Below are 15,692 nucleotides of genomic sequence, written 5' to 3'. Positions count from 1 at the left end.
CGCGTTCGCCAACCTGCAGAGCCTCCGGGTGTTACGGCTGAGGGCGAACCAGCTGAAGCTTGTACCCATGGGGGCCTTCGCCAAGCTGGGCAACCTGACCACGCTGGACCTGAGTGAGAACAAGCTGGTGATTCTGTTGGACTACACCTTCCAGGACCTGAGGAGTCTAAGACACCTGGAGGTGGGAGACAATGACCTGGTCTACATCTCTCATGAGGTATTGAGCTGTTATCATTTGATGATTCATTTTTCAAGCACTATGTTGTTCCTGATCTGTCTATAACCTTTTATTTATTGCTATGTTTCCAAAATTGGAGCTCACAACTAATCAAATTGGATTTGATTGTGTTTGAAGGCCTTCTCTGGCCTGTTAGGGGTGGAGGATCTGACCATTGAACGCTGTAACCTGACTTCCATATCTGGCCAGACGCTGTCTTACCTACGCAGCCTGGTCACTTTGCGACTACGCCAGCTCAGCATCCCCGCCCTGGAGGACCAGAACTTCCGTAAGCTGGCCAACCTGCGGGTACTGGAGATTGACAACTGGCCCTACCTGGAATACATCTCCCCCCTGAGCTTCCAGGGTCTGGACCTGTACTGGCTGTCCATCACCAACAGCAATATCACCTCCGTCCCCTCGTCCTCCTTCCGAAACCTGATCCACCTCACCCATCTCAACCTCTCCTACAACCCCATCACTACCCTGGAGCCTTGGGCCTTCAGGGACCTGCTGAGGCTCAAAGAGCTGATCATGGTGAACACGGGCCTGGCTACGGTGGAGCCCCACTCCCTGGGAGGCCTCAGACAGATCCGGGTCCTCAACTTCTCCTCCAATGACCTCCAGACCCTGGAGGAGGGATCGTTCCACTCTGTCAACAGCCTGGAGACGCTGCGGGTGGATGGGAACCCGCTGCTGTGTGACTGTCGTTTGTTGTGGATCCTGCAGAGACGCAAGACCCTCAACTTTGACGGCAGGGTGCCTGTGTGCGCTGGGCCGGTGGAGGTGCAGGGGAACAGCCTCAGCACCTTCACCGACTCAGCGCTCTTTGATCACTTCACCTGCCAGAAGCCCAAGATACGCAACCGCAAGCTTCAACAAGTAAGAGTTGTTATCCCACTTTGCAGTACATGTAAGCATAGTGTAACTACAGTGTAGGTACACATTGATATGTTTCAGTTTTATACCTAATGCTTAATTCATTAATTCATTTATCCATTGATTCCTCCAAGGTGACGGCTCGTGAGGGCCAGCCAGTGAGTTTCCTCTGCAGTGCCGTGGGAGAGCCCGCCCCCAACATCATGTGGATCTCTCCTCAGCGCCGACTAATCACAGCCAAGAGCAATGGCCGCATCACCGTCCTCCCAGGAGGGACGTTAGAGATCCGCTATGCCCAGGTCACCGACAGCGGCACCTACATGTGCATCGCCAGCAATGCCGGGGGAAATGACACTTACTTTGCGATGCTCACGGTCCGGGGCGCGCCGCTGGATGCCTCGTCGGCCTTCTTCGCCAACCGCTCGATGTACGGCGGCGACTTCTTCAACGACACAAACCTGAATAGCACTCGCGTCTTCCTCAAGTTCACCCTGGACCTGACCACCATACTGGTCTCCACAGCGATGGGCTGCATCACCTTCCTGGGCGTGGTGCTCTTCTGTTTCCTGTTGTTGTTTGCATGGAGCCGGGGGCGGGGTCAGCGTAAGAACAACTTCACCGTCGAGACCCCTTTCCGGAAGGCCGAGGGGCCGGCAGCGGTGGGTGGCGCCGGAGGGGCCCGGAAATTCAACATGAAGATGATATGATACAACGCAGCCAGGGGTCACTCGGGAGAGGCATAAGCACGTCCTGGAAACGTGTTTGACAAGACACACATAATGCTGAATCGCAGAGTAAATAAATAAATAATAAATAAAATGCATACAGTATTCACACATGGCTGGTATTCACCAGGACCAGATTCGGTTTGAGTGGAAAAAAACATGATGCCCTTTGACCTCACGGCCTCCTACTGGTTTTACTCCTACTGGTGGTACAACGTTCTGTTTATATTTTCAGACAAATATAACATTGTCATTAACCAGGTTTCCATCCAACCCGTTTATGTGAGTAAAGTACATGTCGGATAAAAAATGTCATGCCAGGCCTGATGGAAACAGAACATTTGTTGGTTTCGAAATTTCCAAATGTAGACAAAACTAAATGCGCTAGATGAGGTGGGATCTTTTGTGTCTGAGTCACGCGATGACATGTTGTGTGGTCCTCCCAGTACTACTCGTCAGGAAAGAACGCAGTTTATTAGGCTACAGATGAAATAAATTATAAATGATGATGAACTTCACAGGGTGGTGAAAGTGCACGGTGATGAACTTCACAGGGTGGTGAAAGTGCACGGTGATGAACTTCACAGGGTGGTGAAAGTGCACGGTGATGAACTTCACAGGGTGGTGAAAGTGCACGGTGATGAACTTCACAGGGTGGTGAAAGTGCACGGTGATGAACTTCACAGGGTGGTGAAAGTGCACGGTGATGAACTTCACAGGGTGGTGAAAGTGCACGGTGATGAACTTCACAGGGTGGTGAAAGTGCACGGTGATGAGCTTGATGCTCTTTTCCATTAAATATTGAGGGTCTTATTCTGGTGACATGATGATCGATGCTTGGCTGCTGTTTGACAAATAAAAATAATCTCACTCTTTCGTCCATAATAATCTCATCATGTAGGCTATACCCACATTGTATCTGCGAGCTGTTGGCTAGAGTGCAAGTACTAATACACGCTATTTAACGCATATTTTTGGGGATGAGAAAACCGTCATTAGAGTTAAAAATGCGATGGAAAACATGGGAATTTAACTGCAAAAGTCGTTTTTATGTGCACTACGTCATCACACAGCCTTTTATCCTCAACAAGTCCATCTGATGGAAACACATCTCTGGTGAGAAAATGTACATATTGTTTTTTTGCAGATTTTAGAATATTCGCTTGAAAATCTGTCGCTAATTGGATGGAAACCTAGCTAGTGAGCTTGATAAGGGTTCAACCAGATCACTAAAGTGGTATTCTGGAGAAAACTATATAACATTACCATTTAGCTTGATAAGAATGATAGAAGTTAAGAATTTAGTGTGATCTCTTATTGGGTGATTACTGTGCTGTGGAATGATCATAGTTATGCCTCTCTCACAGAAAGTGAAAAGGACTTTCTGGAAGCTATGCACTTGTAGTGGTCATTGCACACAGGGCATAGTTCTGACTAGAGGGAGTACAGCCATGACCAGAAGTTAGGGTTAGATTAAACGCTCTCCTAATCTGCTATAAAAAGTCATTTCTGGTTGTAGCTGTAGTCCCTTTCATCATAGCCCATGGAGAGACATGGCTATCAACTAATCACAGCATTTGTAGTCTTGCTTCCTTAAATTCTGCCTTTCTCAGAAATATTGCAATAGCATGTAAGTATTGCAATTTAGAGTACGTTGTATAGTAATAAGATTACAATATTGAATAAAAACAAGCCGTCTTTGTAAGACATTTGGGATATGATTTCAATTGTCACATTTATAAGACACCATCAAGGCCCCTCCCGATAAACGCATGACACCTATTTCAATCATTTGACCTAATAACCTTTATGGGGGAAAAAATATCAGAAGACACTTTGGCCGATCTGTTTTTGAATACCACATCATATACACATCAAAATAAAATGTATTCTGAAAATTTAAATTGGGCCCACTTCACTTTCAGAAGTGACCGTTTGCGACGAGGTTGGCTGTGTGAGTTGGACCAAGTGCACTGGCCGACGGTTGCCATGACGGCCTGATGCCCCAAGGGTTTGCTTGGAAAGCCAAGCCCAGCGGGCATGGGGCCACACGGTAACCATGACAACCAACACCGCCCAGTGCAGGGGGAGATGTGGGGACTGTGGGACGAGTGGAGAGGGAGTATGTCCATGTCTCCTCTTTCCAACCTTCCACTAATAGTACTACCCTACCACTGCCAGTAGGGAGGGACGTGGGAAGAGAAAGGTGGATGGGAGGAGCCTAAGCATCACTTCTCTAACCTCACTCTTACACTGCTCTCTCCTACTGCCCTGGGCTGTGATGGGAAAAGAACTGACCTCCACAGAGCTGCCAGGGGGAGCAGCCTGGAAGTCAGAACACACTGAGAGTCATGTACTGTACAGAACAGACTCACCTTCACAAAGGTTCCCACTGAGAGTCATATACTGTACTGTACAGAACAGACTCACCTTCACAAAGGTTCCCACTGAGAGTCATATACTGTACTGTACAGAGCAGACTCACCTTCACAAAGGTTCCCACTGAGAGTCATATACTGTACTGTACAGAGCAGACTCACCTTCACAAAGGTTCCCACTGAGAGTCATATACTGTACTGTACAGAGCAGACTCACCTTCACAAAGGTTCACACTGAGAGTCATATACTGTACTGTACAGAGCAGACTCACCTTCACAAAGGTTCACACTGAGAGTCATATACTGTACTGTACAGAGCAGACTCACCTTCACAAAGGTTCCCACTGAGAGTCATATACTGTACTGTACAGAGCAGACTCACCTTCACAAAGGTTCACACTGAGAGTCATATACTGTACTGTACAGAGCAGACTCACCTTCACAAAGGTTCACACTGAGAGTCATATACTGTACTGTACAGAACAGACTCACCTTCACAAAGGCTCACACTCATTTACACATGCATAGGACCTTTTCTCAGGTGAACACAAAGTCATATACATGGCAAGCGCAAACACACACACACAGACACCTATTCTGACGCACACACATCGTTGACATTACAACATTCCAGCAACACTGCATGTAGAAACACAAATCCTGTATGAAGCAACTAATGTACAGTTTTCATTACAAAGCCATAGCGTTAAATTAGATTAGTGCTGTTAGTTTTCATATCCTACAATGGATGATACATCCACTTGTATAATGATTATTGTCATTACCGTTACCGTCTTGTGAGCTATCAGAGTGATCATAAGACCATCTGCTGTAGTTTGGCTGGCAGAGTGGCACAGTCAGTCAGATAGATAGTGAGACGTCACACTATTACCACTCACAACACTACAGATCTATAATAACTAGAACAGCACATCACACTATAACCACTCACAACACTACAGATCTATAATAACTAGAACAGCACATCACACTATTACCACTCACAACACTACAGATCTATAATAACTAGAACAGCACATCACACTATAACCACTCACAACACTACAGATCTATAATAACTAGAACAGCACGTCACACTATTACCACTCACAACACTACAGATCTATAATAACTAGAACAGCACATCACACTATTACCACTCACAACACTACAGATCTATAATAACTAGAACTGCACATCACACTATTACCACTCACAACACTACAGATCTATAATAACTAGAACAGCACATCACACTATAACCACTCACAACACTACAGATCTATAATAACTAGAACAGCACATCACACTATAACCACTCACAACACTACAGATCTATAATAACTAGAACTGCATCCACAAACAACCACTCTTCTCTTTCTCTGAGACGGCCAGTGCGCAAATGTCTGTGCCCCCCTAGCCCAGTGCGTCCCCCGTCCCCACTGGGTCCTCCTATGGGAGGGGTCCCTGGCTGGAGACCGATAACTAAAAATGTAAATGAAGTCGTGTGAACTCTGCCCACGCCATGAGCATCGTATAGAGGAGAGTACGGTGGTATTTATTATGACGTGTTCTGTTCTCATTCGTTTAGTAGCCTCCTTTTTGCGTTACCTCAGTTGATGCTCTCCGTAAACCATTTACCATTAACCGTTTCAACTCTGTGGCATCCAACAGCGAGATTAGTCCTGTTCTCAATACCTAGAGGAGCTTCCATTCATTCCACCTTAAAGGCTTGTGTGTGTGTGTGTGTGTGTGTGTGTGTGTGTGTGTGTGTGTGTGTGTGTGTGTGTGTGTGTGTGTGTGTGTGTGTGTGTGTGTGTGTGTGTGTGTGTGTGTGTGTGTGTGTGTGTGTGTGTGTGTGTGTGTGTGTGTGTGTGTGTGTGTGTGTGTGTGTGTGTGGAGGGTTAACTATTTGCCATGATGTAGATGTTTAGGAAATTAGAAGGATCTTTGTGTAGGACACAAGTTCACAATGCTTTCAAATCAGATTAATTCTGAAGGCTCTGAAATCATCCTCCAGTACATCTGTAGAACAAGCCAACCAAAGGACTGTGTGATGATAAATAGTTCTGTATTTATTAAAGTTTAATGAAGCTGAATGGAAATAGATTAGGAAATTGGCCTGGTTTTCTCTCTGCCAGAAGAGACGTGTGAGAATTCATCTTTGCTCCCATTGCTCCGGTCTTGAGAACAAAAGTAATAACTCACTGGATGTTTCCCATTCCATTCTCGTAGTTTTCCAATATTCCCCTTTTGGGGAACGTCTGTTGTGGTTGTTGATGGTGTGATGGTGTAAACGTCAATCACAGATGTAGGGATTAGATAAAGGTATTTAATTGTGTTATCTTTCCCTCCTTCTTCTTCTTCATCAGTTCATTCCCAGACCTCGTTGTCCCCATTCACAGTAACTAGGCTGCAGTGTGGTTGTGTGGTAGTTGACACCTGTTCTATGTGGTTCGGTGATTCGATGTTGTCGTGTTTTGAGTTGTTGCTCTGAGTAATAATATCAACCATGGTGCAGGGACTTGTGCAACTGAAATAATGGTAAGGGGTGACCCAGGTTCTCTGAAACGTTGGTTCCTCTCTGGGAACCCTCCTACCCCAGCTTCTAGATTAGAACCTTCCATTCTAACTGCGCACTGCATTCTGGGATATATATCTGGTAACAGAAACCTCTAGACTGTATGTAACGTCACTACCAATATTCTGTCTGAGTCACTAACCCACAAGAGTAAAGATGGGAAATAGTGTTCAAACAGTCCAGAAATCTGGTCTGAACTGAAATCATTCTGATCCTAGACCAAAGCACATCTCTAGCTAGCCTCCTGTTCATTGAGTATTGTTGAGGGGGAATTGTATTTTTCTCACCCTGGGAGGTATTGCTATGCTGTCCAGGTTTGAAGATAAGCATTTGCATACATATGAAATCCATTCGACCTTCAGGGGTCCTTGACTGTACGAGGAAGTAGAGTTGTAGTGTACTTCATTTGGTGCACTTCAAATAGAGAACCCTTTGAACTTATCTCAACCTGCTCTATCTCCATCCCTCTACCTCCCCACCTGAACTAGAGCACTCGTTTCCTAGGTTACCACTTCATTTAACCCTTTGCAGAGCATGCTGCACATTCTAATTATTTCTAATGGATGACGTTCAAAGGAAGGACTGCCCATTATTTTCCCTATTCAACTGAATAGAACACTGAGAATTCAGTGTTCTAGGTGGGCTGTCCTCGTTGCCTTTTATGTTTCTGGGGGAGACTAGAATGGGAGACATCAGAGTGACTGAGCGAGTGTCTCGTCTCGAGAAAGTCTTGAGAAACTAGGCTGAGCGCTCCCCTGCCTCCCTCCCCCAGTTTGTCCTTGCCCTGCAGAGTGTGTGCATGCATGTTTATGTGTGCATGAGAGACAGAGAGGCGAGACGTCCCATTTTCAGCAGCCCCTGTTGTAGGGTATACCCCCAATGGGAAACCCCTCTAAGCTTGGCCCAGAGAATACACTGATGATAATGAAACTAAAACCAGACTCAGATAAAAGGGGGATCATTAGCAGCTACAACGTTTTAATAATTTAATCTTTTTGAAGTGCGTGTCTCTATTTTACACCAAGGTTAGGGAAAGCAGCGGGTTTCTGCCCTTGATTTCGGTGGCATTCATTTCCCCCCAGCCCATTATTAAAACATCAAAGGAATTGGATTTGCAGTGTGTCCTTATTTGGGCCAACATAAACTAGGATAGTAGTGTATTTTAACCACTCACCTCACACAATTTTAAAGTTACCATTGCCCTTAGCTTCAATCATCCTGTCGACTGCATTTTCAAAGGATTCGTTAGACTCCTGTCATTCCAGATATCATTGAACTAACTGGGCTAGCTGAGGATGACATATGATAGAGTGAAACAGATAGAAGGAGAGAAGCAGAACTGGTTGGGTTAACATTTGGGCTTCACAGGTTAATTCCTCTGACCCTTTTCTTTACATTATAGAGAGCCATGTTCTCCAGAGACTCAATTATTTGTCACGGTCTCTATTTCCTTACCAGGACACAGGGTTCAAACTATCTACTCCCTGAAGAAATAAAGACCCTCTCTTTTTAAGGAACCCACAAGAGTCAGTATGTAATCGGAACTCTGATATTTAACCCTGAAGGTTACAGCAACTTTGAGATTCCTTCTGTATTGAAAAGCGCTGTATAAAATGTATCTATTATTACTATGATCATTATTTCCATCAATAAAGGCTGGCGGGTCTTGACCAGAACACTGCTGTGGACAGTAACCCCACTTTCAGTATGGTCATACTGACCCCTGGTGGTGAAATGGGGCATAGCAGATTACATGTGTTGACCATATTCACAAACTACCGTTATTGATGGGAGCAATTCTGCCTGCACTGGATCTCAGATGATTACCCATGACCAAACACTATCATGGAAATCCAATTGACGGTTAGCTTGGCAAGTCAGTATTTTACTGGTTTGATATCTGACTGATAAAACATTCATTCAATTTAGCGTTGGTTATTTGCCATCATAACTGTGATTCTAAGCCTGTAGACCTGAGAGAGATGTATAGATGAAACACAGATGCTGCGTTGGCTCCATTGACTGTAGCTCAGACTGTCTGTTAGTGTTTAAAAAGTTCAACACTTTTCTGACCCCCTCGGCTTCCAATAGTAATGATAGCAAACATGAATAACCATTTCAATATGTAACACTGTATTACGCTTCTGTAAGTCTGATGATTCCTCTGAAGAGATGGATCATTTCTTTTTCAAGCAAAACTTTTTTTTTTTGGTGAGTTTAGCAGGTTTGATCTATGCATGCCTATAATATACCTGGTCTTGCCAACCACTGAATTGCATTGGTAGGGAGAGAAATGTGTGCCATAGATGCTAGCCATAGGACTGGGTGTAACCAACTGCCATAAAAACCAGACTCCTGTCCTCAGCAGCCGATACTCCCCTGTAGCTGAATATGGAGAGACTTTTTCTTCTAATGATTTCGATCTCATAGTACATCTGAGCATGTATACTTTGTGTATCTTGAAAGGTTTTATATTTTGTAAATCAAGGACTAAAGGAATCTTTTGTTTTTGCGGGACCATTGTGGTGTTTCAACTTTCCATTCACCCCTTTTAACTTTGTCTACTTTTCATGACTCACAAATCAATGCTCTGTAAATATAGGATTCATAACTCATGACCCCCAGAAAATATCAGGCGTGAGAGGAAGGATATGGCACTCCCAGACCTGGCCGTCCCTCCTTCCTAGGTTTCTAATCTCCAGTATAATGAAAAAAGTGAATATGGTGTCATTTTAATTCAAACGAGACGGTGCCAGGAACATACTGTCCCTCTACCAGGTCTGAGCTGACCAAGCCTCTCCCACTCATAACAAAGGTTAAATAGGGAATTAATTCTCTCTGTACAACAACAGTCAATCTCCCACCATAGGACCACCATAGAGATTCCTGAGATTCTTCCCTACTCTTTATTCTTTTCATTTGTGTAGAGACAACTCTCTGAGGTCCCACGGTGGACCTTCCCAAGCTGTCACTGGGCAACCTTATCAAAGAACCACCATTTCAGGTTGTTGTGTGGAGCACCTTGAGACCATATGAAAAACACACACATTGTGGCTTCTCTGTTTCTCTCTATTTGTTTGTTTCATTGCAGTAAAGTCTTTATTAAACCACTGTTGAATGGTACAGTAAATAGTAAAGCTTCGCTGCATCCTGACATTATCACCTCGCTATGAAATTTGGAATCTTTTTACTTTCTTCTGTGGTTTTATTTGTTGCGTTGTTGTTCTAAATAATAGTGGAGAAACCTAGGAATGGGTGCCGAACCATGTCGCTCCACCAAAAGGCTCGCCCAGTGACACACACACAGTTACAGGGGAAAGGTTCTAATCTCAAAATCACAATTCTAATTCACTGGAGTCTCAAATTCAAAACGGTATTCCACTTCCTACTAAAAATAGTCCTTGAACCCTTGGCTTTGGAGGACAGAACTGTACATATTCAATAGTAGCCATATTACGTGATCTTATCTCTAGACCTCTTCTGCCATGTCTGACAGAGGAAAATGACTGTTGAATATGTGTAAATACTGTAGGTATGGTTGTGTAGGAGATAGGAAGTCTTTGTAATATTCTAGTGTTCCTTCTCCAAGGGTCCAATCCATTTCAACCAGTCGCATAGCAACTTGGTGATGACTTGTAGGAGAGGTATAATATACAGTATATACAGTGCTATCGGAAAGTATTCAGACCCCTTCCCTTTTTCCACATTTTGTTACGTTACAGCCTTATTCTAAAAATGATTAAACCTTTGTTTCTCCCTTATCGGTCTACACACAATACCCCACAACAAAAATTCAAAAACAGGTTTTAAGACATTTTAGCAAATAAATAAAAATAAAAAACGGAAATATAAAATGTACATAAGTATTCAGACCCTTTACTCAGTACTTTATTGAAGCACCTTTGGCAACGATTACAGCCTCTAGACTTATTGGGTATGATGCTACATGCTTGGCACACCTGTATTTGGGGAATTTCTCCCATTCTTCTCTGCAGAGCCTCTCAAGCTCTGTCAGGTTGGATGGGAAGCGTCGCTGTACAGCTATTTTCAGGTCTCTCCAGAGAAATTTGATTGGGTTCAAGTCTGGGCTCTGGCTGGGCCACTCAAGGACATTCATAGACTTGTCCCAAAGGCACTCCTGCGTTGTCTTGGCTGTGTGCTTAGGGTCATTGTCCTGTTGGAAGGTGAACCTTCGCCCCAGTCTGAGGTCTTCAGCGCTCTGGAACAGGTTTTCATCAAGGATCTCTCTCTATTTTGCTCCATTAATCTTTCCCTCAATCCTGACTAGACTCCCAGTCCCTGCCGCTGAAAAACATCCCCATAGCATGAGGCTGCCACCACCATGCTTCGCCGTGAGGATGGTGCCAGGTTTCCTCCAGACGTGACGCTTGGCATTCAGGCCAAAGAGTTCAATCTTGGTTTCATCAGACTAGAGAATCTTGTTTCTCATGGTCTGACAGTCCTTTAGGTGCCTTTTGGCAAACTCCAAGGGGGCTGTCATGTGCCTTTTACTGGGGAGTGGCTTCCGTCTGGCCTCTCCACCATAAAGGCCTGGTTGGTGGAGGGCTGCAGAGATGGTTGTCCTTCTGGAAGGTTCTCCCATCACCAGAGAGGAACTCTGGAGCTCTGTCAGAGTGACCATCAGGTTCTTGTTCACCTCCCTGACCAAGGCCCTTCTCCCCTGATTACTCAGTTTGGCCGGGCGACCAGCTCTAGCAAGAGTCTTAGGGGTTCCAAACTTCTTCCATTTAAGAATGTCGGCGGCCACTGTGTTCTTGGGGACCTGCAACTCTGCAGACATTTTTTGGTACACTACCCAGATCTGTGACTCGACACAATCCTGTCTCGGAGCTCTGAGGACAATTCCTTGTCCTCATGACTTGGTTTTTGCTCTGAAATGCACTGTCAACTGTGGAAGCTTATATAACCAGTGTGTGCCATTCCAAATCATGTCCAATCAATTGAATTTACCACAGGTGGACTCCAATCAAGTTGTAGAAACATATCAAGGATGATCAATGGAAACAAGATGCACCTGACCTCAATTTCGAGTCTCATAGCAAAGGCTCTTAATACTTATGTAAATAAGGTATTTCTGTTTTTTGTATTTTGTATTTGTATTAAATTTGCAAACATTTCAAAAAATCTGTTTTCTCTTTTTCATTATGGGGTACTGTTTGTAAATTGATGAGGGAAAAAAACATTTGATCCATTTCAGAATAAGACTGTAATGTAACTAAATGTGGAAAAAGCCAAGGGGTCTGAATACTTTCCGAATGAACTGTATATCTGTCTCTCAAGTATCTGGGGTCTTTTTTATTTGTATAAGTGTTTTATACTGTCTGTCTTGTGAAAGAGGAACTCTTTTTGTCATAAAAGCATGTTGTTACACTGTTACATCAGTCTCCTCTCTCTTTTTCGCCTGTCTGTGTGACTCAATATGAATTCACACTAACACACGATATATGGCTGATCATTCTGGCAGTTTGCCGCTAGAGGGTACAGATTTAGGATCTCAATTTGAAACAGTTTGCTACAGCAGGACAATAATCCTGCAGCAACAGGACATTATTATGTGGATTATAATAAATATAAATTTTTGAAGGGGGTGATACATTTTTTGTTAAGGCAAATTAAGTCTGAAATTTCAAAGTGGAAATTACAAACTTTAGAAGCCTTTTTAAAACTCAGATACACTACAAGTTTACATTTCCTGTAATGCAGGAAAATTCTCTGCGACAAAAGAGTGATCAAATTAAGATCCTACATCTGTATAATATTATTATAGGATAAGGACCTCTATCCTCTATATGTGCATCTAAATTCTGAAACATCAACTACAGATGGCATGCAAGATCCCTGCAAAAAGATCCCTGCAAAAAGATCCTTGCAAAAAGATATCTGCAAAAAGATCCCTGCAAGAAGATCCCTTCAAAAAGATCCCTGCAAGAAGATCCCTTCAAAAAGATCCCTGCAAGAGGATCCCTGCAAAAATAACCCTGCAAGAAGATCCCTTCAAAAAGATCCCTGCAAGAAGATCCCTTCAAAAAGATCCCTGCAAGAGGATCCCTGCAAAAATATCCCTGCAAAAAGTACTTCACTTTACAATTGAATCAAAATTTCGTCCAATATCAATAAGGCCTAAAGAAGCCAGAAAACTCTACAATAAATTAGAATGTGTTGCATTGACAGAAAACATTTTGAAATGTATCTCTAATGTAAATGAAAATCAAAGATAAACTGCTATCCAATTGTTTGTTTCTTTATTTAATTACTCAAAACACACAGTTTACCCATACTGGTTTTCCACTTACTTTATTTTCTGTTACAGTTATTACTCATTAAGGGTCTCAGCAGGCCAACATCATGAGTAACTGCACAGGCTCTAAAAGCTACTGTGGGATAGAGAGGGGAATGACTCTCAGGTTATTTGTGTGTGTGTGTGTGTGTGTGTATGTGTGTGTGTGTGTGTGTGTGTGTGTGTGTGTGTGTGTGTGTGTGTGTGTGTGTGTGTGTGTGCGTGTGCGTGTGCGTGTGTGTGTGTGTGCGTGTGCGTGTGCGTCTGTGAGCGTGCATGCATGCATGCGTGAACGCGTGCATGTGTGTGAACATGCGTATGTGTGTGTGTGTGTGTGCACGTGTTAGTGTGTGTGTGTGTGTTTGGGCATTTGATAAACATCTTCGATTAAAAGTCCAGTTAACCAATCAGGTTCTCCTTGGGGAGAATCCCTGGCACCTTGGCCTCCACGGTAGAGGTCTTTCCTAAAGGTTGAAGGTTAAAGGGGAGGGGCCACACACAGAGAGCCATTCCTCCTCATATCCTTCCATCTTTCCTGTTTAGCTGTTCTCTGCCTGCCTTTCCTTATCCCTCTATCTTTTCTCTCCTTCTCTCCTTTTCTCTTCTCTTTATTGGAAATTGATTGTCTTCTACCATCACAAAGACACTTGGTTCTGATTGATTGACAGGTAAGGGAAGAGGGAGAGAACATTTTGCACTGGAGCTGACTGAGAGAGCGCTGGGCCTCTCTTCCTCACTGGAGGTGGAGAGTCAACCCTCCACAACATTCATGAGCCTGTTTCAGTAGCCAGGGTGCTAGTCCATTTCTGTATTAGCCAACACTTTATCTTACCTGTGTTGAATGCAGAAACAGTCAGGCACCCAGGGCACTGCTTCAGGACAGTTCTGGTATGAGAGATACACACGGGTGCCTTCCAACCAACAACATGAAATAAGCAACGAATGCACATACAATACAATACACACAGGTCAAATGAAGGGTAATACAAACACGAATAGTACGGAGAAAAGACCAGAAGATCACCAGCATCCCTCACTAGCACACATCAGGACAGGGTTACATCCACAGCGACCAGGGGGAAAGACAGAATGAGTGATGAGGAGAGAACACCTCCACTACACACATACAACCAGCACAAACCAAATAACAAGCCCAAATAAAACATCAGATGGCATCAGCCCTCTCTCTTCACCTCTCTTTTCCAGCCCCAGGCTCTTTCCTTTTCTCCCCTCCCTTTACCCGGGAGTACAGTTCATCCTACAGTTTCTATACAGTTATATAATATCCATGCATAAAATAATAGATTGCGTCGCCCCTGACAACAGAGGTGCTCTGGGGCGTTGTTCGTGTTTGTTTTTAATATGGGGATCAACTGAACACACACAGCAGGACTGTTGTTTTTAAGAAACAATAAGAAAGACACAAAAAAGGAACATTATTTATCCCACAATGTGTCATGTCATCTTTGGTTTTTAAATAAATGTTTTTTTACTATCCTTTATTGGTTTCCTTTCTTTAGTCCTGTACCTTGACGTTTTCCCTCCAAACATAACCTACACACCTATACCCTAGATTTCTTACAACCTACCACCCTTCCCCACACACTAGAACCCTTTCACCATCCTTTCCCCCTGGCCTAAAACCCACTCTACCTCCCTTATAATTGACCCTACAACTCTTACACACTACCACACTCCCCCTCAGACCTACAGACCTACCACAATAGCTCCTTTCCCCTCAGCCCTACCACACTTCTATACCCCCCCCCCCCCCCCCCCCCCCCGGATGATTTTTCTGTCTTTCCCACATTCTCCTTTACCTGTCCCATTAGTCAGAGTCAATAAGTTTTCCCCTCATGACAGCATACAGAGGAATTCATGAGACTGAGAATAAATAAATTGACAAACCATATCAAACAGTCAAAAGGCTTCTAGAACACACTATGCATAAAGAAAACAAACAGTCAAAAGGCTTCTAGAACACACTATCCATAAAGAAAACAGACAGTATAAAGGCTTCTAGTACACACTGTCCATAAAGAAAACAAACAGTCAAAAGGCTTCTAGAACACACTGTCCATAAAGAAAACAAACAGTCAAAAGGCTTCTAGAACACACTTCCATAAAGAAAACAAACAGTCAAAAGGCTTCTAGAACACACTGTCCATAAAGAAAACAAACAGTAGAAAGGTTTCTAGTACACACTGTCCATAAAGAAAACAAACAGTCAAAAGGCTTCTAGAACACACTGTCCATAAAGAAAACAAACAGTAGAAAGGCTTCTAGTACACACTGTCCATAAAGAAAACAAACAGTCAAAAGGCTTCTAGAACACACTGTCCATAAAGAAAACAAACAGTAAAAAGGCTTCTAGAACACACTGTCCATAAAGAAAACAAACAGTAGAAAGGCTTCTAGAACACACTGTCCATAAAGAAAACAAACAGTAGAAAGGCTTCTAGAACACACTGTCCATAAAGAAAAACACTTATCAAAGGGTTTCTAGAACACACTATCCATAAAGAAAAACACTTATTTTAGCAGTGACTGATGACTCTCATTGCTAATAACATTGTTGTTATTGTTTCACTACTTAATCTTTACATTAAAGATT

The 15,692-nt window shown here is 43.5% G+C and overlaps 1 protein-coding gene across 1 annotated transcript in view; it reads left to right on the top strand.

Moving 5' to 3' along the window:
• Positions 1 to 12,177, top strand: part of LOC129813953 (leucine-rich repeat and immunoglobulin-like domain-containing nogo receptor-interacting protein 3) — an 89,822-nt gene extending 77,645 nt beyond the window's left edge. The window contains exons 2-4 of the mRNA XM_055866623.1: positions 1 to 217; positions 356 to 1,099; positions 1,231 to 12,177. The exon at positions 1 to 217 is cut by the window's left edge and continues 429 nt beyond it. Of these exons, the coding sequence (XP_055722598.1) occupies positions 1 to 217; positions 356 to 1,099; positions 1,231 to 1,803 (1,534 nt within the window). The 3' untranslated portion in view covers positions 1,804 to 12,177. The remainder of the gene's footprint in view (positions 218 to 355; positions 1,100 to 1,230) is intronic.
• Positions 12,178 to 15,692: the final 3,515 nt, after the last annotated feature.

The sequence above is a fragment of the Salvelinus fontinalis genome, chromosome 17, assembly GCF_029448725.1.
Source record: "Salvelinus fontinalis isolate EN_2023a chromosome 17, ASM2944872v1, whole genome shotgun sequence".
Classification (NCBI taxonomy): Eukaryota; Metazoa; Chordata; class Actinopteri; order Salmoniformes; family Salmonidae; genus Salvelinus; species Salvelinus fontinalis.
This window is presented reverse-complemented; position numbering and strand designations above follow the sequence as displayed.